This window comes from Carassius gibelio, chromosome A2, assembly GCF_023724105.1.
Source record: "Carassius gibelio isolate Cgi1373 ecotype wild population from Czech Republic chromosome A2, carGib1.2-hapl.c, whole genome shotgun sequence".
Classification (NCBI taxonomy): Eukaryota; Metazoa; Chordata; class Actinopteri; order Cypriniformes; family Cyprinidae; genus Carassius; species Carassius gibelio.
Window position 1 is genome coordinate 15,068,084 of NC_068372.1, and position 24,227 is coordinate 15,092,310.

Sequence of the window (24,227 nt, forward strand, 5' to 3'; positions counted from 1 at the left end):
CAGCGAGATTCAAAACTAAAGGTTAAAGGTTTTTTGCTAAAGTTGAGAGATTGAAGAATATGACAAATTTAAACGTCATATGAAACATGAAGGAGGACAAAAAAAAAAAATCAGTGCAGGCATAAGTGAAACTTGTTAACTTAGTTTATACATTTGAAAATATACATTGATCAAGTTTTTTTTTTTTTTTTTATAGTGCTATCTATTGATACTACAGTTATTTATATTACATGATCTGTATACATTAATATTTTTTAAAATATTGATTTATAATAAATCTTAAACTAAAACTGCTTGTAAGAGATAAATAATAATAATATGAATCATAATAATTATATAAATCATAAAATGACGACTCAATCATCATATTCAAGGCCTTGACTAATTGCCAAGATCCCATCAGGGGTCACTAAAGGCCTTTATTAACCTATCAGGAGCAGAGTTTGCGGTTATGCTCTTCTGTCCCACTGGGTGTCAGAATTGTGTAGTTAGTTCCTTCACTGTCTTGCTGTTAGACATCTGTTTTCTCTTGTAGTAATGACTGATCCAGAACTCCTGTGCTGCCTCTTCAGAATGTGAGAAGCTCCTCTAAAAGTATTATCTACTGTTACTGTGTTCATCCATAGTATGAAAATTTTTACATATACACATTTTATATATACACACACAAAACCTGGTCGACCAGGAGGTTCGTATGTCATTGGATTCCACACCGAGCCTCCCACATCTACTCTCTTTAACAATGTCAATGATTCTGTTCTATCTTTAGTTATAAAACCTCATTAATTTGTTTAAATTACAATATCTGGGAATAATAATTATAATTATGTTGATTTCTTTAAAATGTTATAATTCATGACCTCTAACGGCCATCGAGAGAACTGATAAGTAATTTTAACAAGTATTTTAACAAATCCTTCCTGTTGTATTCAACAGCAAATTAAGAAGTGAATACCCCCCCACACACCCAAAAAAGGGCAAAACCTAAAAATGTTTCAATACAAAATTTTATTAAAAGATAATAGACAGTGATGGTTTAATAGAAAGTTCTCAAGTGAAACATTAAGGCTGGAATGACCAAATATGGAAAGCAAATTCAACTATATAAAAGTTTGCTTTTGTGTAACATATAGAAACCCATACTTAATTTTTCACTTAAAATATGGAAATTTGATTCAACCACAGGAATAAGATAAACTATTTTAACCATAGATCCCAAAAGGAGGTACAAATTTGGCATGCATCAAGGTCAAAGGGCACAACAGCATATTTTGATGTTTGATGTTGTAAATTTCACATTGCACTCATAATAATGTCTGATAGTACAAACATGACAGTATGCATTCAGGTACAAAAAAAAAAAAAATAAATCAGCAAAATGAGCTGCTTCTTCATTAACCGGCACAGGGAATGAATCATGGGTCACAGTATAATGTTTTGCATCAGTTTGGGGACCATTCAACTGAACAGCACTGATATTTCAAGACTTCATGCAGGGAAGAGAGAAGTGCTTCAGAAAAGTCCCGTACAGGATGACCGCAATCTCTCTGGCAACGCTTAGAAACAGTATGAAAAAAAACCCACACTCAAATTCAACAGCTGCTTGTATTTTCACAGTGTTTGTTAAGCTAGATGGGACAGAAATGAGTTTGAGTGGTCACTACTAATAAAGGTGCTCTACAGTAGAAAATTCCTTCTCAGCAGCATTTGGCTTTCGTAACAGGTTTTGTTTTTCTAAATTACTAATGGTTGCTCTTCATTTTTGGTTACTGGAACAGGAAAAAAAAATTGATATCAGGAACAGCATTTGAAAAAAAAAACAACAAAAAAAAACAACAACACTTATTACTGCTTTTAAAAAAATTTGACAAAACACATTTAATCACACAAGAGTGAAAGAAACTAAGACAATGGCAAGCAAGTTGAGCTAAGGACCAGTCTCTCCTCTTTCTCCACATTAGCAACACTTCCTCTCGTTCCGTGTCTGACTGGGTCAAGCTCGAACGACAGGTCTGCGTCTGTCAGAAACACAAACAAATAACCACCCCCCAACTGAATATTTAATAAACAAAAATAAATGGCCAATATGGCAGTTTTGCTTTATCAATTTAACCCTACTTCAATTTTTTGGGGGCAGAAAATAAAAACAAGATAAGTTGGACTAAAATATAAAACTTTATTGGCATATCATTGTCACTGTAGATCACACTACAAAAACGATGATATCGAATAAAACATCAAATGCTGAAGAGCAGCTCAGTTCGCAGAACTGCTTATAGTTACGAGTCAGTTATCATACTGTGACCGGTCGTGTTGTTCTGGGGTTTCGGTGTTTGTAATGTACTCTTACCGTGTTTCTCACAAGTGTGGGCCGTCTCAATCTCCATGTTTCTGCATCTGCGCCTGCATCTTAGCGATCATCTCCTGCATCCGCCTCAGCTGAGCCACACACAAACAGAGTCACACACACATTGGTCTTATTAGCGTTCAGCTTGTGTTTGCTTTGAGAGATCCTACCTCAGCCTCCTTCTCCTGTAAGATTATATCCTTGTCCATTTCCTCTGGCTCCGGACCTTGCCTGCGTGACACAAACCAAGTGTAAAGAGACACGCATCTATACTGAGGCTTCACAATTAGTTTCTCCTATTGTCAAAACAAAACGGTCAGTAGTTTAAAAAAAAAAAAAATTTAAACTTTAAATTAATTTAAGAATTTAAATGAAATGTGATTGGAGCTTTATTCAATTAATCAGAATTCAACGCATATAAATATTTGCTGAGAAAAGCTCTCAAATGAATATAATTAATTGTACTAAATAATGTACATAAAATATATTCAATGATTAGAGCAAGGAAATTAAATAATTTTTTAAAAGCATATATGTAAGTGCCAAGCATATTTTAGTGGAATATACTAAAATATACCGAACACTGAAGATATTCTTGTTCCGATGACAAAAAAATGATTGCAGCAATATAGATTAATTTAGCATCAATTAAAATTATTAAGACTAAATAGAACAAAAATATGTGTGTGTGTGTGTGTATATATATATATATATATATATATATATATATATATATATATATATATATATATATATATATATATATATATATATATATATATATATATATATATATATATATATAGGATTGTGCTAAAATATTTAACTGCAGTGACAGAAAAATTGGGGACATGAATTGTCTATAAAAACAACAACAACAAAAAAGCTCATAAATTACCAAAATATAATTTATATAATTTCTCAAAACTGTGATTTAACAAATGACAGGACAAGAACTGTATTAGTAAACCACCAGAAGAGTGTTTTGCATTGCAGAGTTAAGGCAAGACGAGAAAGACAAATCCAAGTTATTAGCACAAGCGTGTGATAAGCGGAACAGACAGTTACAGAGGGCTTTGTATTGAAGTATTTGCATGCGTGAGAGTGAAACAGTGAGAAGAGCAGAGCCGGTGCTAGCGTCAGGCTGAAGGACAGGTGGTACCTCCTCCTCCTATCCTCTGACAGCTCGCTGCAGATCCATGAGACTGAGTCAAGCTCTACAGTTTATGGAACACACTTCATCAACTGATTAGGATAAAATCAGACAAAGCAATGCTGCTCTTCTCCTTTCGTTTCTGCTATCAAATTACTATATTTGAATTGAACAAAAATGAGAAGCGACTACCATATTTTTCGGACTATAAGTTGCACCTGAGTATAAGTCGCATCAGTCCAAAAAATGCGTCATGATGAGGAAAAAAACATAAGTCGCACTGGACTATAAATTGCATTTATTTAGAACCAAGAGGAAACATTACCGTCTCCAGCCGCTAGATGGCGCTCTATGTCTTCAGTGTAGACTACAGGAGCACCGAGCAGCATAGAGCGCCCTCTCGTGGCTGGAGACGGTAATGTTTTCTCTCGGTTCACTTCTCTCAGTTAATGTCAAATTAATTTTAATAAATAAGTCGCACCTGACTATAAGTCGCAGCACCAGCCAAACTATGAAAAAAAGTGCGACTTATAGTACGGAAAATACGGTATGTAAAAAAATAGCTATTTCAATACATCCGCTTAGTGTTGGCAGGTTTGGGCTATTCAAATAATCTGCGGCTACACTCACAAAGCTCTGATTTTTTTCATGGAGGTTAAGGGAGGAGGTGGAGAAAGGCAAGCAGAGCAGTACGTACGCAGGCGACAAAGGCAGAATGTAACCATGGGAGGACAACCTGCCGCCCCGTTTGAGGCGCTCCGAGCGGAAGTTCTCGTAGTGAAGGTCCTGAGTAACTTCTTGAAGGTCCTGCATGTGGGTGCTGGATGGATGACATAACCATCAACAGACAATAATGACAGTCAATCTTAGAATGGAAATAAGGCTGAGAGGGACAGAAATACACTCCATTTAATTCATTTTACTGCGAGGTGGGGGTGGTGGGGGGTGTTTTGAAGACTAAACAATCAACTCCAATTTCCTTCACAGCCTCGTTTTTTTATTTGTGTAAAATCAAGAATTTTTGAACGTTAAAGAACAGAGAACTTGAAATGACTTACATTAGCATAGTGCGAAGTTTGAGGAAGTCATTGTGTTCTGGGTTTTCTACCTCCACCACACCCCATGGGTACAAACGCCCCCTCACTTTCTTCCCTTTAGCCTCAATCTGCTGGTTGGATCCCACCACGGCAAACGGTATGCTGGCCTACAACACAAAGATGAAAAGGAACCTTTAAAAGACCTAGCCTAGTTTGGACGCAGTCTCCTGAAGAGCAGGAAACGGTGAGCATCAAGTGATCTCAGAAACTACAATTCTGCCATTTCTCACCCTGGTCCAAACTACAATTCCCAAAACCAGTGTGAATAATTCTCACTAAATGTTCACCAGGGCTACATTTGTTTGATCACATATAAGGTAAAAACTGCAATACTGTGAAATATCATGACTATTTAAAATAACAACTTTTATATATTTTAAACTCTAATTTGATCAATAATTAAATTATAATTAAAATAAGAAAAAAATATTACTGACCCTATACTTTTGAAGTAATGTACGTTTATGGTGCTTTTGTGTTTTTCGGGGAGTGTTTGAAACACATGGGTTTTGAACAACATGAATAAATGGTGATATTCTTCCTTAGGGTGACCTGTCTCTTTATAAAAATATATGAGGAACAAAAAACAACAACACACACACCTTGAGAATCCGGGTCTGCTCTTTGAAATCTTCATCCTCATCAGACTCGGCATCAGGGAGGTGATAGATCTTGATGCCATGCTCATCGATTTCATCCAGAATCTAGTATCCCACAAAAAGACACATATAGCCAACAAACCAAGCATGTGATCAGTCCATCTTTGGAAAGAAGCCTGAATGGCTTACCCTGCGCTTGAGTCTCTCTCTCTCCCTCAGTGTCAGCGTATCCGCTTTAGCAATAACAGGAACTACATTCACTTTGTTGTGAATGGCCTTCATGAATTGGACATCTAGAGGCTTCATCCTATAAAATAAGATAATGGGAAAATCAGTCATTTAAATCCAGAACAGAACTGTGTGAACTCTTAAACTCACACCTACGACAGAGGAAGGTGTTATAAAAACATGTTTTAGTTGAGTGAAATGTAAGCGCTCACCCGTGACCCAGAGGGGAAATGAAGTAGAAGCAGCAGTGCACACGGTTGTCCACAATGTGCCTGCGGTTGAGTCCACTCTCATCATGCAGGTAGCGCTCAAACTGGTCATCAATGTAGGAGATAATGGTGTTAAAGCTGTTATATATAAAAAAAATAAAAACAGGACACGATTAAACAACTGCATAGAGTTTATAAACAATGGAGACATTTGACCTGCCCCCATCCCTATAACAAATCTGAAAATGTATAGATCAGACTGAAAGTATCAGGATCTTTTTAAACTTCAACCACTTGTTTGTAATGCTGGGATCCTTCTGTATAAATTACAGGAATGTTCTCCTTATTATCAGAGTCAGTCTGCATATTTTGCCAAATAACTAACATTTTTGTTTCTGAATCTGAGATTTGTTTTTGTTTTGTTTTTTTAAATGGAAAAAAGGAATGCAAATAGATATGCACTGATTGCAATTTTCTTGGCCGATTCACGTTTTTTTGTTAGTGTTTTTTGTTAGAACTATAACTGACACCATATACAAACATAAATCTATTTTTCTTCAACGAAAAGTCTTATTTTCATAAAAAAAAAAAAAAAAACCTTTGATTCAAATGTACATTTTTATCAAAGGTAATTTCTTTAGTCTTCATTGTAAAAATTTTATAAAAATGAATGCTTACCATAGCCGTTATAAAACATATTCAGTCAAGAGCAGAAAGTGATTTTCTTTGTCTTTTGTTCCTTGATTAATATGACAGACAGCAGCAGGAATATTGGACTGTGATACCTTTAAGAGTTTATCCATGGACCCAATATACTGTTACACAACATGACTGTGTGTAACTCTCTCAACTATTTAACGTTCCAAAACTGACTGTGTTTAACTGCATACTCATTAAGATATGTGTACTTCACAAGCTGTTTGAGACCGAGAGTGGCCTGTGTGCTTTACTAATATAGATTAGTGCCGGTGCTGGTGGTAACAAACGGATCAGCTCGATATCAGACAGAAGTAAGACTGATCGGCCTGTCACCGATCCGGGCCGATCATGAGGAAAATCGTTAGATTCCGATCCCTGGCCGATCGATTGGCGCATTTCTAGAAAAATATTCAAAACCAAGTATGCTGAAAGAGTGGGAGAGCACTGTTGCACTCTACAACAGCAGTGTAAAGGCAGCACAGCATGGAAAATGCCCCAGGCCTTCCGGTAAAAAAAAAGCTGAAATGGTTTTAACTAGTGGTGGTCCGTTACTGGTGTTAGCGTGCTGCGTTAATGTGAGACTCTTATCAAGCGATAAAAAAAATATCACCGTTAATCTATCCTCAAAATTGGGTTAGGAGCTGGGTCTATACTAGGAGAGTTATGATGACTTTCACCTCGATGTTTTAGCTCAGATGTATACCTAGCCGAATCTGTAGGGGGCGAGAACGAGTCTTTAAACGTGTGTGTATGCCTACTGTGAAATTACCACATCAAACATGATGTGCTAACATGGATGCAGCTGAAGCCACCGAGTTTGCTTCAGGGAATTTTTCAATTTTCAAGACGCACACCTGTTTCACACATACTCCGTCTGCAGTGCTTAAGCAGTCCGTGTGCATTTCGTATGTGGAGCAGAAGCAGCACGGACTCGTACTCATTGTGCTTTCACACAGGACGCATTTGCAGTCTGCTACTCGGTACGTAAACGATCGCTGCACTGCTGCAGACACATCGCTTCTACGCACTTAAGGACCGCAACCGCGTGAACGCTGGAATCCGTTAACATGGGTGTGTAAAAAAATATGCAGCGCATACGGAGTATGTGTGAAACAGGCGTAAGGTTGTTTGCATCTTGTGCAGTGTGGAATTAGTTTACAGCTTTCTCAAGCAGTTTGTGATGCATTTTGGAAACAGGAGATGAGCCCCTGGTCTAATGCACCACCTGGCTTGAGAAACCCATTCTCAAAGACTTACTTTTAGTCATTAATTTATTTGGGTAGCACATATATTCTGAATGCCTTCGGCAGAATTCAAATGAGCCATTTTAATCTAGATTAATTCCAAGATTACAGTGAGATGAATCTAGATTAAAAAAATATGATTTTGAAATGACTTTGTGTGGATTGAAATTAGAATGTCAAGTTTCACTTGTATAAAAGTTATTTGACAGCATACATTTCCTTTTTCAGATACAAGCACTTCAATATCTTCTCTTTGCTGTTTTTGTGCTCAAGTGGGTCAGGGAGCAGTCAGGAAGAGGTCACACATGTTTCCGGTCTCACCACTTCCACTAGCAGAGCAGCATTCCCAGAACTAACGAAAAGAAATAAGAAACCTGCTTCCTTCATTCCTCCACTGCACTCTCTGTTCTTCATATCTCCAATTACACCATGAAATGTCTCTTGGAAAAAACTAAACCAAAAAACCCACAACCAAAGCTCTCTTAAAGGTAAAGTCCCCCCCCCCCCCCCCCCAAAAAAAAAAAAACTAATTTATTCACCCTCATGTCATCACAGATTTGTATAACTTTATTTAGAATAACACAAATGAAGATATAGATTATAAAAACCATCTCTGAATACACTAAAAAGCAACCCTCACCAGTCCTGGCTGTTGATGGCATCACCGTATCCAGGTGTGTCGACCACAGTGAGACGCAGCTTCACTCCACGCTCCTCGATCTCCACAGTTGAGGCCTCGATCTGAACCGTGCGCTCAATCTTCTCTGTATGACAAGAGCACATGTAAAAGATATATCAGGGGAGACTCAAAAGGCCGAGATCAGTCCTTCTGTGCAAAACATCAGGCCACCGATGTTCACCAGGCCATTGTTTACACTTTCTGATCAGATTACGCTTCGGTATCTGAACACCTGATGTAACGTCCTCAGTTTTGAAACTCTCACCTGCAGCACCAGGGATGACCCTCTCCGGGTAGAGATCAGTGAGGAACAAACTGTTGATCAGCGTGGACTTCCCCAAACCCGACTCGCCTGAAAACAGCAGAGGTGCTAATGAGGAAACACTAATTCATCAGATCAACTCTAAAAACACCTTGACTGCATTTCCCTTTTGCCAAGAATAAACAGTGTGATGTCACTGTTCAACACGGACGTAAGCGTTTTGTGCAATTATCTGTTCCTCTAGTCAGTGTTTTGTTTCTACGTCTCAGTAAAGCTGCCTTCCAGCAGTGGAAGGGCTCGTGGTCGGAGGTTCTGGATTCCTCTGTGATTTATTTTAAGATGATGGGATGACTGAACAATGGGCTCTGCTGCGTGGTAAGCTCCCGGTCACCCTCCCCACAGCAGATCTCATGTGTGTGTCAACAGCTGTACACACACACACACACACACACAGGGCTGAGGGGAGAGTCCCAGCTGCCTTAAAACAAAAACAAACTAGGATTTATCATTAATGTGGTTCAGCCAAACTTGTTCCCACAGTCAATTTCACTATAAAATAACCACGAGACGAGATGATAAAATGTGCTTTCCCTCCACATATGGATCATCTATGATGTTTCTAAGATGTGTTATTTCTCTATATGTTCAAGAATTATGCTACACATTTTACATTAATACCACAGAAAAAAAGAAAGACCTGAACTGTTTCTCTTGGTTATAATATGAATTGCATGGGGAAAAATGTATAGTGTATTAATTATATATAGCAAGGGAACATTGGAAATTCACTAATAATCGCACAGATTGTTCATATTTAAATGCGTTTGTTCTTAACCTGATTCTAATGTTAAAATTGCGATGAATCAAAAGTAGCGACAGATATTTTCTTCTGTACTGTGACATACATCTGAGAGTAACAGATTATTAAAAAAGAAAAAGTGTCAGGGACTTGGTTCTTTGCATCGGTTGTTAAATGGATTTTCAGATGTGGGTGATTCACACAAACATGGAGGGAGATGAACATGAACTGGATTAATTGATCATAATAAGATCAATTACATTTAGAAAATGAGGGGATTTTCACTTAATGTAAACTTTAATAAGATTAGACAGCTGTACATTTTTATGCAAAGGAAACCAGCAGCTTAAACTATAACAACCTTTTATTTTAATTTTTTCTATGATAAAATATAATTAAAATGAAATAACTGTAATAAAGTTTAAGATTATTGCACATATTTGTGATTTCAGTTGTTCCTAAGGTATCTCTAAATTCAGAATAAATATTAGAACAAAAGTTATTAGAGAATCATGATTTGTTTGTGAAAGTTTTCATGCACAGATTGTACGTACACGTGGTCAGTGAATGAGAGCCACTGTGTTTTGGTTGACAAACAGCGGAGTTGTTCAAGTGTGTGATTAGTGTTTATTGGCAATATTTTTACGTTTATGAGGCACATTCAAAACATCACATCCACATTACTTACCCACCACCATGAGAGTGAACTCGAAGCCCTTTTTCACTGATTTCCGATGCACCTGATTTGGCAAATTCGCAAATCCCACATACCCAGGAGTCTCTGGGTTTGTAAACTGTCCTTGCTGACCACAAGAAAACAGAACATGAACATTTAATAAGTCTTAATACAATGCTATCTATAAAAACTTGATTCTCTTAAAAGCAATAACATTCAGAGCTCAGAACATTTTCTGAACATGCCCAGTTTCCTTGCACATCGATCTCTACATAAAACTAAAACTAATTTCCTTACCTTCATTTTATCAGCTTGAGACATTATGAGCTCGAACCAAACCTGCAAAAACAACAACAGGCTTGTTTAGAGTTTAGATATTACCACTTTACATTTAAAAACAACAACAGGCGTTAACTTTCTTACAAATTGAGCATCTTGATGTCGCAAAATGACTTACATGCACGAGAAAGCTGTCGACAAACAGTTTTTACAGCTCTTACAGGAACAGGAAGTCAGTTCCTGTCTGCGAGCATCAGTCTCACCACAAACCTGCACCAGCCATTTTAATCTAAGAGCACTAGAAATTGATGTTTAACGTAACACATTCAAATTCAAATAAAGCAGTTATTTATATCCCCGTGTTTTTGTTGAATGCAGTTCAAATTTAATTCGAGCAGAGATTTTCTACCATGGGCTCCGAGATGACTTTGAGAATGACAATAAGAAAAAAAAATATATAATAACCTAAAAATATATTTTACCCCTTAAATAACAGGATTATTTTCCCTCATTTTAAAAGCATGATTTATAGACATAACAAAAATGATGGAAATTAATGAAATCTTATAACTCCATGGGCATTTGTATCATGCACACATTTTATTAACATGAAATTAATCGAGGATCTGTACTGTAAATGTTGTTGCTGGCTGGTGTAGGGCTGATTTCTCTGTAGTGACACACCTCTGTTAACGGAGCTCATTCAGAAGTGACGCGCGAGTGACACGCAGAAGTCACGCATCAGATAAAACCTGACCTGTGATCTGGAGCACAGAAATTACTTGAGTAAATGGATTTGGTTTACCTTTCAGTCGCAGAAAATCTTGAGTTCGCTACCGCAGGAGCTTGAGGAGACGAACAGCCCAAATTCCTGAGATTCCGGAACTCGCACTAACGCCGACAGCAAAGCAATAGTGACTGTGAAGTAAACGTGAAAAAGTCTCGTTGATTCAAAATAAAAGTCCCGTCGCAGCTCCAAATGAAAGATGATTATAAATGTTGCTTACGGACTTCAAATTATGCACAAAACTTCACTTATCAAAACATAAAATTAAAATCGGCGTATTATTTTTCCTCTGTATCTAATTGATTCCTTTCTTTTCAGATTTCATTACATGGACATAAAAATAGAAAAATAATATGTGTAGTATTTTGTGTTATATTTTAAGAGCTCTAAATTTTGTTCTAATTGTATAACAAGTTTTAAAATAACTGGTTCAGCCACACTACGTTTGATTCAGTAGATCCCCTGTATGCAATATTGGATATCAAGAGGACTAATCATCATGACTGGACTCAACAACAGCAAATAAGAAATGTATCGTCAATGATTTAAAACACCTCAGATTATATGCGTTTCTATTCATAATTTCACACCTATAAAATGTATAATTGGCAGTGACCTCTTGTGGTGATAAACGGTAGACAGTTGGTCATTACGAATTTTACAGAAAAAACAAAGGTGTTAAACGTCACAGGAAGTTACTGAAAACGCTTGGATTTTTTTAAACATATAAACTAAATATTATCAACCCCTACTAATAATACATGACGACTACCTCTTGTTATGTGTAGAATATGATTAATGATGAAGATTATCAGACATTACTCTCTTTCTGTCTCCCGCACAAACAAAAATACCTTGTAAGACAATAAAAAATTGCATCCAAAAACTGTCTACATTCTCAAAATTTAGTCTATATATATATTTCTAAATAAAACAAGGTCATATGTTTCGAAGCAAGTAACATAAGCAATATACACAGCTACAAGGATTATTTTAGAGGTATTGAAAATAAAGAGACCTTGTGGATTAAATATTAACTGTAATGACAAATGACACTGATATGTGACACAAAAAAACTGCATCTCTGCATTCTGTACATCCCTCATCAACTTACACTGAGTATTGGAATGCTTACAGGGCATCTCTCACGTAAAAGCTCCATTTAATTTGCTGTGGTTCATCCAAAGTCTTTAACCTGCATTTAGTGCTTTGCGTTGAAATGCCTTATTGCAAATGTCTGGCTGCTGACTGCTGTGATCTGGTGCTTTATCTCCAAAATTAATTTCACAGGGGTGACAGAGTGGCTAGGGATAGATCGTGGCACTTCTCAAGATTTGTGCTGTCTCCTTCATTCCTCCAGCACATTTTTTACCACCAGTATTTCCATGAAAGGCTATTAAAGCAAAGCTTGACTTCTCTCAAAAATGACTAAAATAAGCACAAGCTTTATCCCCCAGAGCAGAGGAAATCTGGTGGTGCACCAGCATCTTCAGTGTCACATGATCCTTCACAAATCACTCTGATTTGCTGCTCAAGAAACATTGCTTGTTATTATCAATATTAAAAACAGAAGCATCCAGTTTAGTAGGTGCAAACTGTTTAATGTTTTTGTTGAAACCGTGATGCTTTTTCCAGGCTTCTTTGATGAATAGAAAGTTTGAAAGAAAACCTTTTATTTGGAAAATAAAATATTTTAAACATTAGAAATGTTGTAAATGCTTCAGTATTCTTCTGGGTGCAAATGCATTTTGACATTAAATACTTGACATTTTATCATTATTATGCATATAAGTAAAATGTTTGTCCTTTCATTCTTTAAATCCCTTCACTCTGCAGGGGCATGTCAAATTCACTGGCCAAAGCAAGAAGGTGATTAAAATAAAAATGGTTGTAAAGGAAATGGCCGTGGCTCCTACAATACAATAAATTTTCCCTCATGCAATCATGTAACTTTTAAGCTAAATTGTTGATCACAAATAAAATTAATGAAAATGTGATGCTTACAACAGCTTTTTCTGTAAATAATCTGTCAGCACCAAGGACAGAGTTTACTTAATAGAGTCCTCGCACTGCAAGATCAAGGCTGTGTGTGTGTGTGTGTGTGTGTGTGTGTGTGTGTTTGAAAGAGCGGCTTACCTAAACTTTTATAGGCAGCTTTAAAGTCATTGTGATTTTATTGAGTCCCTTTTTTGGCAACATTGTAACTGTATTCAGTCGCTCAAGCGCTTATTGGGCGCGAGAGGTTATGTGTCCTCGGTGCACAGTGCTTTCTTTGAAACCCTCAGAGATTTGAAATAAACATCTCACAAAACGAATCAGTCGTTCTCACACACTTCAGTTTCACTGGGCAAAAAAAAAAAAAAAATCCTGCCGGCGAGTGGAAGCGGCTCTCAGAGTCGGAAAAAAGACCTTACATCGACGAGGCTAAAAGACTATGCGCCCAACACATGAGAGAGCATCCACACTACAAATACCGACCGAGACGCAAACCTAAAGGACTGCAGAGGAAGCACACGCTGTTGCCTTTACCGCATCACGGGCGAGCGAGAGTTTCTCTCAAATTTGGACAAACCACGACCACTTCATTCAGCTGTGACCATGCAACATCCTATTATGGAGCCGAGCATGTCAGCAGCTTTTCAACCTGAAAAACTGCTTTAACCTCGGAATCATTTGCTTGTTCTCCAGCTTTTAGCTATCAGAGTGGACACAGGTCCTCCGGGAGTCTGGGATGCTCCGGTCAGTACGCGCACACTCACCTGTCACCTGTAAACCCCGGGTACCTGCTGCCCTGTAACTGTTCACCCTGGCCTTTATCCAGTCTCACACCTCCAGTTGCCTATATAGTGTTTCCAGGTATGAGCAAGATTGCAATCACCTCTACAGCGCTGTGACTCAGTCATTAAAATGTCATTAGTCTTGTTTTTTTTCTAAGATAGAAATCGTCTGGTCTTTTCTCAGTTTAACTTCCAAGTGCAGCTTTTTATACATGTTGATTAAAATAAATTTAACTATTTTTATTAGCCTAATAATAGTAATGTAATTTATTTATTTATTTGTTTCTATGTATGGGATCTCACATTTGTTTTCACATTAATTTATAAAGCCCATTTGGTATTATTGTAATAATAATAATAATAATAATAATAATAATAATAATAGAAAAATTGCCTATAATTAATTACTTACTGTTCAGAGCCAGAGATTAATTTTACTACAATTACATGCCTGGCATTGAGTGATGATTTGAATAGTCTTTGTATATTGAGATTTTATTTTTAGTTGAAAATTTGTATTTTACTGAATGGACTCGTTAAAAGACATTTTCTACATTCTGAATTGCCAAAAAACAACAAAAATACAAATATTAAATATAGCCTACATATACACAATGTTGCTACTTTAATATAACCTGCTGATTTGTAAAGTATCTGTATTTTTAGGAGTAACTACAGCATGCACATCTCAAATAAAACACTTACTGTATACATACTACTTACTGTATACATACAATTTTAATGTTATACAACATAACAGAAGTCATTTTTACCTGAATATAATTTGACCTAACTAAAAAGGCAAAGTATTTGATCTTTGATTGACATTAGTCTTATGATTCATATATGAAACACCCTGTGACAACATTTAATAGCTGTGACTGAAATCCTTAAGGGGGAAAAACATTGTATCATTAACTTGTTAAATGTGAACAAATTGTCAATTGTCGAATAAATGTTTGTCTGTTCTGTTTTGTATAATAAAGGCAGATTTTGGCATTCCCTGGTTTCATCAAGTGCAGTTTGTTTGCAATGCCACTGAGCTTTTGCCACTGAAATCTTTTCCACATTATTTCATATCTTTGTCATTCATCTGTCCACTGCCCCTGTTCAATGTAATAAATAACAAATATAGGGAGCGCCAGGGTTGCAAATTTAGCCTAAAATGAAAGCTCAATGTTGTTGTTGTTTTTTTTTTTTTTTTTTTTTTTTTTTTTTTTGGAAATAACTTATTATAGTTTTTCCAGAATTATATATTTTTCCAATTAAATTTAAGCGTCTGTATTGATATTTTATGAATACGTGTCATTGTAATTTGATACTTAAAATAAGGACAAAATGTTGGGTAGGTGGAAATCATTTGAGGCAGTACATCTGACTAATTAAAACCATTTCTATATAATTCATCTTGCATACATGTATACAGTTCCACTTGAAAGTTTGTGAACCCCTTGCAGAATCTGTCAAAATGTGAGTAGTTTTAACAAAATAAAAGAGATCATATAAATTGTATATTATTTTTTATTTATTAATGTCCTGAGTAAGATATTTTACATAAAAGATGTTAACATTTAGTCCACAAGACAAACAAAAAATTATGAAATTATTAAAATAACCTCATGGTTCTTAATACTGTGTGTGGTGACCTGGATGTTCCACGATTGTTTGGTTTTTTTGTGATGGTTGTTCATGAGTCCCTTGTTTGTTCTGAACAGTTAAGCTGAGCTCTGTTCTTCAGAAAAATCCTCAAGCTCTTGCAGATTCATCAGTTTTCCAGCATCTTTCACATATTTGAACCCAAAAGACAATCGTGGATCATCCAGGTGACCACACACAGTATTAAGAACCAAAAAAACTTTTGACAAACTTTTGAATGGGGTTTATTTGAATAATTTCAGCTTTTTTTTTTTCTTTTTTTTTATATATAATTTTTTTCTTATTGACTAAATGTAAACTTGCATTTTGTTTGATCTCTCTTATTTTGTTAAAATTTAATTTTCACAGATTCTGCAAGGGGTTCAAAAACTTTAAAGTGGCACCATACAAACCCGATTCCAAAAAAGCTGGGAGACTGTACAAATTGTGAGCAAAAAAAGGAATGGAATAATTTACAAATCTCATAAACTTATATTTTATTCACAATAGAATATAGATAACATATCAAGTGTTGAAAGTGAGACATTTTGAAATGGCATGCCAAATATTGGCTCATTTTGGATTTCATAAGAGCTACACATTCCAAAAAAGTTGGTACAGGTAGCAATAAGAGGCAGGAAAAATTAAATATACATATAAGGAACAGCTGGAGGACCAATTTGCAACTTATAAGGTCAATTGGAAACATGATTGGGTATAAAAAGAGCCTCTCAGAGTGGCAGTGTCTCTCAGAAGTCAAGATGGGCAGAGGATCACCAATTCCCCCAATGCTGCGGCAAAAAATAGTGGAGCAATATCAGACGTTTCTCAGAGAAAAATTGCAATGAATTTGAAGTCATCATCATCTACAGTGCATAATATCATCTTCGGGCCCTTAGGCGGCACTGCATCACATACAGGAATGCTACTGTAATGGAAATCACAACATGGGCTTAGGAATACTTCCAGAAAACATTGTATGTGAACACAATCCACCGTGCCATTTGCCGTTGCCGGCTAAAACTCTATAGGTCAAAAAAGAAGCCTTATCTAAACATGATCCAGAAGCGCAGTCATTTTCTCTGGGCAAAGGCTCATTTAAAATGGACCGTGGCAAAGTGGAAAACTGTTCTGTGGTCAGACGAATCAAAATTTGAAGTTTGAAGAGGACAAGGACAACCCAGGTTGTTATCAGCGCTCAGTTCAGAGTTCAGCCTGCATCTCTGATGGTATGGGGCTGCATGAGTGCGTGTGGCATGGGCAGCTTACACATCTGAAAAGGCACCATCAATGCTGAAAGGTATATCCAAGATCTAGAACAACTTATGCTTCCATCCAGACATCGTCTCTTTCAGGGAAGACCTTGCATTTTCCAACATGACAATACCAGACCACATACTGCATCAATTACAACATCATGGCTGTGTTGTAAAGAAAGTCATCTATGTCATCTATGTTGTATTCTGAATAGAATATTGAAATTTGAAATGTCCACATCATTGCATACTGTTTTTATTCACAATTTGTACAGTGTCCCAACTTTTTGCGAACTGGGCTTGTATATATAGTTCAAATAAGATGTAATTTCTCTCTATAGAACTATATAACATATCCTAATATCCTGGAACATATTCAAATGATTAACTAACAAGAAACAACTACATGATATCATGCACAATCATAAAGGTGTTCATTTGTTTCCATAATATATTGGATGATTTACAGAACTTTACATCTCATCACATGCACCTTTCCACACCACATGCAATTAAGCGTTATAAAACGTTATTTTTAATCCTTGCTCATTCCACAATGTCTCAGGTTTTCTTGGCTGTTCTCACAAATGTCATTAATTGCTCATTATCAGGCTCTCTCATCATCTGCTGATTCTCCGTGCATCAGTAATGGTGAATTATGAAGCAGAGGAACAATCAGAGGTGAAGAAAAAGGTAAAGAAATGACTTCATCTTGAACCAACTGTTTACTAAGTTAAATTGATCTAATAATTAGGTGTGCATTTTAAGGCCTGTCTGAACTGTTCTTAGATATTACACATCAAGTGACTTCAGGAATAATTTGTGTTAGTGCTGACAGATGGTGCTAATATGATGACTCTTTTTAGTACTTCTTGTATTTTTCTGTTGAAAGTAGGTGGAACTATGACAACTCAGTGCTTTATGAGTGTGCATGTGAGCCTTAACACTTTAAAAAGCAGTCTCACCGTTAAACCACAGTAAACCTCAACACTTATCACCACCTACTTCACAAGATCATAGACGAGAAACGAAGACAGAAGCAGAATGAGTGCCACAGCGCTGCAGACCACAGGTTTTGTATCAGGTGCCATCGGTACAGTTGGAGTTCTTGCAGCTACAGTTATGGATGTCTGGTGCACTGAAGACCAGCAGGAGAACAAGGCAACTTCCATCCAGCATTATAAGGGCCTGTGGAAGGACTGTGAGGTGTCTCAGTCTGGACTCACTGAGTGCCAACCTCTCTACAGCCAACTGAGCTTCTCAAGTAGGTTGACATAATAAGATTTTCAGTGCAAACCCAAAAAATGACATCCAAGTCTATTTCTGAACCTAAAAGTGAGCCAGAAGCAGAGGATGACTTACCCATTAGGCAAAGGTAGGTGACCGCCTTGGGCCCCAAAAACCCAAGGCCCCCTAAAATGCTTTTCATACATGAGATGCGCATTAAGCGCTGACATGAGAATGGCTGCTTTTTACAGTGTTTATCACCATGGCAACCGTCTGCGTGTATCCTGCTTGAGCAAATAAAAGTATAATGTATCTCAAGCTGTAATTCATTTTATCGGATAAAGTAGCTTATGAGCAGCACTGCTTTGATTACAGCCGTTACCAGGGAAACCGCTGTATTTCTGATGTTGCACAAACGCCTCCTGCTGGCAGAGAATGAATGTGCATTTTCAATAAACCAGTCTGCAGCTTTTGTTCAGACCAATGCGAAAATCCACTCACATAACACTGTTTTAAATTAATATCATAATTTATACTTCTGACTCATCTCTTTTCTTAAAAAATGGCTTAAAAGCTTAAATTGTGAGGTTTATAATTATATATATATATATATATATATATATATATATATATATATATATATATATATATAATTTTTTTTTTTTTTTTTTTTTTTATTATTATTATTTTTTTTGTGTGAAAACTAAATAAATCAATTGCTATTTCGTGGTCTACAGCATGAAAAAAAAAACATTATAACATGTATTTGAAAAATGTAGAAACACTGACTGGACACAACTGCGAGGCACTATTATGCAACCAAGTCTCTGAGGAGGTGTTGTCATCTGCTTAAGTCCATACTTAAATTTCATACAAAAAATTAAAATTCTGTCATTATTTACTCATCATCATTGTATGGAACCAAATTATTTCAATTCCCATTTACTTCCATTTTATATATTTTTTATCACATAATCAATGAGATCCAACACTTCATAATATCTTTTTTGTGTTCCACGGAAGAAAGAAAATCATACAGGTTTGTAATGACATGAGAGTGAGTAAATGGCAGAATAAAATTTTTGGATGAACTATCGCTATAACAATACGTTTAGGAAGAAATTAAACAAAAAGCATCAACTCAAAGACTTTAATGACCTTCTAATATTCAGCTTTTTTCCCCTGTATTTTTTTTTTCAGGAATCCTTCAGACTATAAGAGCTCTGATGATAGTAGCAATTTTAGTTGGTGTGATTGCAGTGTTCATTGGATTCTTCTGTCTAAAGTGCCTCAATATGAGATGCATGGATCTACTGACCAAGGCAAAACTGATGCTAAGTGCAGGGATTTTGTTTATCATTGCCGGTAATCAAAAGCTTATTATTACTCAGTATCTAAACTAAACCCCACTTATCTTTCAATTTGTTTCTATTATGTTCACAAACTCTTATTGTCACAATAATTTCCATTATAATGCACATGGCCCACATAATCTTTGTACTTTTCAGGCATTTTTGATATTTCTGGATCATCAGTGTATGCCGATCAAATGGTGCCCAGTTTCATGATGAGCCAATACAATCAAAAGCAAGATGAGAAGGGAGTGATACAATGTGGGAATGGCATGGGAGGAATGAATTCATTTGCTTCCAGGTAAGATGAACATTTTTCACTCACATATGATTCTCCGGTGTCTGTAGGGCTAAATGCATAACCTCCTGTTATCTCTATCTTTGTTTTGAATGGTCAGCTACACATTTGGTCCAGCTCTCTATGTAGCCTGGGTAGGTGGAGCTCTGTTAATTTTGGGAGGAATTTTGAAATGCATCGCCTTCAAAACTATGGAAACGTAAGTTTCTTTACAACACAGACTTACAGATCTATCTATCTATCTATCTATCTATCTATCTATCTATCTATCTATCTATCTATCTATCTATCTATCTATCTATCTATCTATCTATCTATCTATCTATCTATCTATCTATCTTAAGATATGTTAATAGATATTCTATGACACATGTTAGCTTAATGGGTTATAAGCTAACTAGTATGTTCTATTTTAGGATAACACTGAAACAAGACAGGGATGTATTTACAACCACGCAGTCCAGCACAGTGGAGCAGATGCAGAGTGTCACTTGCATGAGAGGAGAACAACAACAAATTGAATGAAAGAAAAACATTCTCTGAAAGAATGCCTTGCATTGATGAACAGAAGTAATCTTTTTAGATTCTGAAGATATTTTGATAATTACAGTTAAAAAGTGTTAAATGATTTGTTATGTCTATTCAGATATTATGGCTTGTATATGGGTAAATTGGTCAGATAACGTTTGTGACACAGGGAGTGTCACAGAAACTTAAGGTTCAATAGCTAATCACTGTAAATAATTTGCTGTTTAAAATTCTAATAAACTACCAGTTATACTTGACAGGATGCAGCTGATTTGCTTGGTCGAGCACAAAAACAACTTCTTCAATTTACAGATGATGGAGAGGAGATACTAATTGCTGATTTTGCTGAATTTATTATTGCTAGCATAATAAATTCCAAAAAGAAGATAAAATGAGCCTAACAAACAAAAAGCTACAGGTAGTCCATGGTCTGTCCTAGGGATGCATATAATCACAGCACACCTCAGTACGATTAAAATCACCCCAATCATTTACACCCAGGTCAAAGGTCACATCTAGAGAACCAGAGCAGATGTGATCAGAGTTAGCACTGGGTTTGCATGGGCACTGTAAACACTGGCTTTATTAGCACAGATTCTGTTCATCTGGCCATCGTTGTGTGGCTTGAGCTGACTGTGATTCAAAACCACTGAAAAGATGATGTGTAACAGATTATTTCAGTGTCATGACTTAATAAAACTGCTTTATTATAAGTATTATTGTCAATATGAACCACGTGTGGCAAACACCAGATGCTCTAAAAACATACTATGAGGTAAAGCCAAAGGTTGAGGATGTTCTAATGCTGGGTCTCCAATTTTAGTATAAAAGTCTCCCAGCTCATCATTGTAACCTATAGATAGTTTGACCATTGATACGTCTGAGTTCTAAGGCTGTCTGAACACCAAAGTGTTTTTTTTTTACACTTTGTTTTATAATTCGTTTCAATTGTTTTCAATGTGAGCGACTGAACACTTAGCCCCTTTTTTTGGAAACTGAGCTTGTGCTTATATTTAGATACACTTACATTTATATTATATTTATATTGTATTATAAGAACCCCATAGACATAAAAAAGACAAAAATACACTACAAAATTACAAAAAATATAAAAGTAAAATGAAAAGAAAGGAAAATATATTTACCAATATATTCCTTAAAATATATTGTGATATATTGTAATATATTATTTTCCCTTTTTATTTTCTAATATTTTATATATTTGATTACATTTAATAATATATTGAGGATACATATATTATATAATATATTCCAAAATATACAAATGATTGCTGCTTTCAATATATTGCAATATATTGGAAGAAAATAAATATATATAAGAATATATGCCTAATATATTACATGATATTTTCCAATATACTGCAATATATTTTTGTTTTATAAGGGACAGGATCTATACTACGACACATACACAACATAGCTGGCATATCTTACAAAAATAAATCCTAGCCACTCAAATGGATTATTACTTGACTATAATGGATCACATTATCTGCATACTCCCAAACATTTCACAGGAGTCGCTCATTCCTCATTTTTAGATTGCTGAGGTATAAGGTGAAATTTGACAGACTTACAGACTTTTTAATCACTCAGACTTTGCCTAAAACTGAAACTAGAAATTAGGTTAGAAATTAAGCAGAACAGATGATGACAGCCAAGTGTAGTATAATCTAGAGTCTCATACACTCATACTACAGCAGTTGTGTCCGCAGAGGTCCTTGATTCTGCAAACGTGATGGCACTGATTCTTAACTACATTCGGAGACACTGGATCCATGAAAATAATGACTGTGTTAAGTTAAATAATTTTCCAGAGTATCCAAAAAATGAAGCTGTAATGTTTGAGCCAAAAGCATTTAATATTTTATTCAGTTTCAGCAGATTTATCAGAGCATTTTCATCATTTATTAAAATTTATCTTGAGGGAGAACCCTGAAATTTGATCACAAGTGGTCACAAAAGATATCTTTGAGATGGATATAACACACACGTATAATCTTTAATGCGTCTCATCCCCCACTTGTGATTTAATCACCTTTGATGGATGTTTCAAGTCTAGTTCAAATGTATCGTATTTCTATCACATCTAGTCATATTGTGATCATGTTGTCAAGGAGTCTGACCTCTGTTTGACGTAGCTGGAGTAGTCAGTGTAGTGTCTTGTGTCTTCTCTGTGTCATGAATCCTCTGTATTCTCCACGTAGGGTTCTCTCTAATGTAGGACGCGGTTCCAAACCTCTTCTCCTGAGTAGTAGACTCTGTACTCCTGCTGTACATCCAGTCCCACCACACATAAATTATTCTAAAATATTACTAGATATTACCAGAGCACTCTAAATGTTTATGCCAGATGAATATTTAACATTTTATTGAATGACACTATCTGAACATCCAAAAAGCCTTTATGGTTTGTTTAAGTGCTTGCCAGATATTGGCCTAATGACCACTAACCATATTCAGAGCTGATCGAATGAATGCTGAGCTCCTCTCCCTTAGGTGTTCTTTTCATCTTGATTCTCTTTTACCAGTTCCCAGATTTCAGGAGCAACATGTCCTTTGAAAAACAAACAATGCATCTCTTTAATTTATTCATATTTTAAGGATAAATATACCTGCCTTTAATAAAAACAGTAAAAACACAGATATAAAATGTTACCTGTTCCAAACTGAGCTTCATTTTTTGGAAGTTTGCTGACAGCTTCCTTAAAGAATAATGTGTTGTATGTTCACTATGTTATTCCCTCAACTTAGACGAGTTGATACGCGCCGGTCAATTTTCCATCTGTTTCACAGCCGCAAATATTTAGATAATCTCTTCAAATAATAAAACAAACGTATGTGAACAAAATGCGAGATTTGGCAATTTGCAATCCATATTAATCACACATGGCAATATTTCAATAATTAAACAGTGTGACAAAACTTTGTAAAAACACTTAAAGTGCCTTAATATATTTAAAACTGTATTTTTCTCTATATTAATGATGCATAGTTTACATAGGCAAGCAGATGAGGCTGATATGAACACAATTCGTTAAACGGTTCAGTGTTTTCCTTCTAATGGTTTTCAATGGGAAACCATTTAACATGAAACTTTGCACATTGCTTTTATATTCTGGCTTCATCTGCTTGTCTGTACAAAACATATATAATCAATAAGATGTTTCCTGAATTTCACCTTTTAATATCTGCATTTTACTATATTACTATGCAAACTGCTCAAAAATAACTGGCGGCTAGTGGAGCAAAGCTGTGTTTTGCCCTTCAGGGTGGTGTTCCTAAGATTGTGATGTCACGTGAAAACTATCAATAACTGGTTACATTTGTGGCAACTTGCACTAACTCTATGTCATGACATTCCAGTTAACTAATAGTGCACCAGTATTATATTACCTTCAAACTCTGCAGGTTTGAGACCAAAATGTTGATTTAGGTTTGCTTTTGAAGGAACATCACATGTTTATTCTGTTTGGCCCAAGTCAATAAAGGGACTACTGGTAGCAGCATGTGCAGTCTTCGACCAGTGGATGTCATAGCAACCTGACCTGACAATCATCTGATTTGTGATACCGTATTCATCATTCCAAGGGATCCTACTTGTAAGAGCTCTGAACAACCTAGGTTTACAAAAGAATGAAGTCTGTTTACTCACTTATAGTTATCCTGCCAACATCCAGTTGAAGCATAAAGAAATGCTTGTTACATCAGCAAATTATGTTAACTCAAGCAAGATGTAGTAAAGAGTATACAGAGTCTTGATGGGAAGAGCACTTGCAGTAGGTAAAGGCCTTGTTTCCACAAAACCTGCCCTGGCGACAGCCTGATCTCTTTCTCTAGAGGGTTCATGGCTCCACAAAACAGATTCCTCCAGCTCATGTAATTTCACAGTCTGCCCTTGGACACTTGTGATGGGATTGTGAATAGGTTTGGAGGCAAAAGGTTCTTTGATGTCTGAGAGTAACCTTAACAAATGAGAAATTAAATAAAACATTACACCCTTCTTATAAACATTGTCCCCCTTCCCAAGAAGAGCCCTCCGACATGCCTGAACGACTACAGGCCAGTACCACTC

General features: G+C 36.1%; 2 protein-coding genes and 1 pseudogene across 4 annotated transcripts; 2 read left to right on the top strand and 1 right to left on the bottom strand.

The window, feature by feature from the left end:
• Positions 1-991: 991 nt before the first annotated feature.
• Positions 992-11,195, bottom strand: LOC128027645 (septin-2). Of its 3 annotated transcripts, none has more exons than XM_052615441.1 (13): positions 11,077-11,195; positions 10,290-10,331; positions 10,005-10,119; positions 8,521-8,607; positions 8,217-8,340; positions 5,637-5,771; positions 5,386-5,503; positions 5,200-5,301; positions 4,559-4,704; positions 4,237-4,320; positions 2,518-2,578; positions 2,351-2,439; positions 992-2,018 (listed from the first exon to the last, which is right to left on the bottom strand). In XM_052615441.1, exons 2-12 carry the CDS (start codon positions 10,311-10,313, stop codon positions 2,377-2,379), a joined length of 1,059 nt encoding a protein of 352 aa, XP_052471401.1. In that variant the 5' UTR covers positions 10,314-10,331; positions 11,077-11,195; the 3' UTR covers positions 992-2,018; positions 2,351-2,376. The 3 variants fall into 3 exon arrangements, with proteins under 3 accessions (XP_052471401.1, XP_052471383.1, XP_052471390.1); XM_052615423.1 differs by having other exon boundaries at positions 4,198-4,320; XM_052615430.1 differs by lacking the exon at positions 11,077-11,195 and adding an exon at positions 10,450-10,542 and having other exon boundaries at positions 4,198-4,320.
• On the top strand, positions 10,441-14,144 carry LOC127939794 (transcription factor Sox-14-like; annotated as a pseudogene).
• A 3,554-nt stretch (positions 14,145-17,698) lies between these two features.
• Positions 17,699-20,388, top strand: LOC128023412 (claudin-18-like). Its single transcript, XM_052610658.1, has 5 exons — positions 17,699-17,990; positions 19,154-19,318; positions 19,462-19,606; positions 19,704-19,802; positions 20,020-20,388. Exons 1-5 carry the CDS (start codon positions 17,771-17,773, stop codon positions 20,126-20,128), a joined length of 738 nt encoding a protein of 245 aa, XP_052466618.1. The 5' UTR covers positions 17,699-17,770; the 3' UTR covers positions 20,129-20,388.
• Positions 20,389-24,227: the final 3,839 nt, after the last annotated feature.

What these genes read in the sequence shown, in the direction of transcription:
- LOC128027645 (XM_052615423.1), bottom strand. Translation starts at nt 10,313, where the DNA reads ATGTCTCAAGCTGATAAAATGAAG. An exon ending in ATTTCCCCTCTGGGTCACGG is followed by an intron (nt 5,504 to 5,636) that starts GTGAGCGCTTAC and finishes CTTATTTTATAG; the next exon opens with GATGAAGCCTCTAGATGTCC. An exon ending in AGCAGACCCGGATTCTCAAG is followed by an intron (nt 4,705 to 5,199) that starts GTGTGTGTGTTG and finishes TTTGTGTTGTAG; the next exon opens with GCCAGCATACCGTTTGCCGT.
- LOC128023412 (XM_052610658.1), top strand. Translation starts at nt 17,771, where the DNA reads ATGAGTGCCACAGCGCTGCAGACCACAGGTTTTGTATCAGGTGCCATC. An exon ending in CAGCCAACTGAGCTTCTCAA is followed by an intron (nt 17,991 to 19,153) that starts GTAGGTTGACAT and finishes TTTTTTTTTCAG; the next exon opens with GAATCCTTCAGACTATAAGA. An exon ending in GATTTTGTTTATCATTGCCG is followed by an intron (nt 19,319 to 19,461) that starts GTAATCAAAAGC and finishes TGTACTTTTCAG; the next exon opens with GCATTTTTGATATTTCTGGA.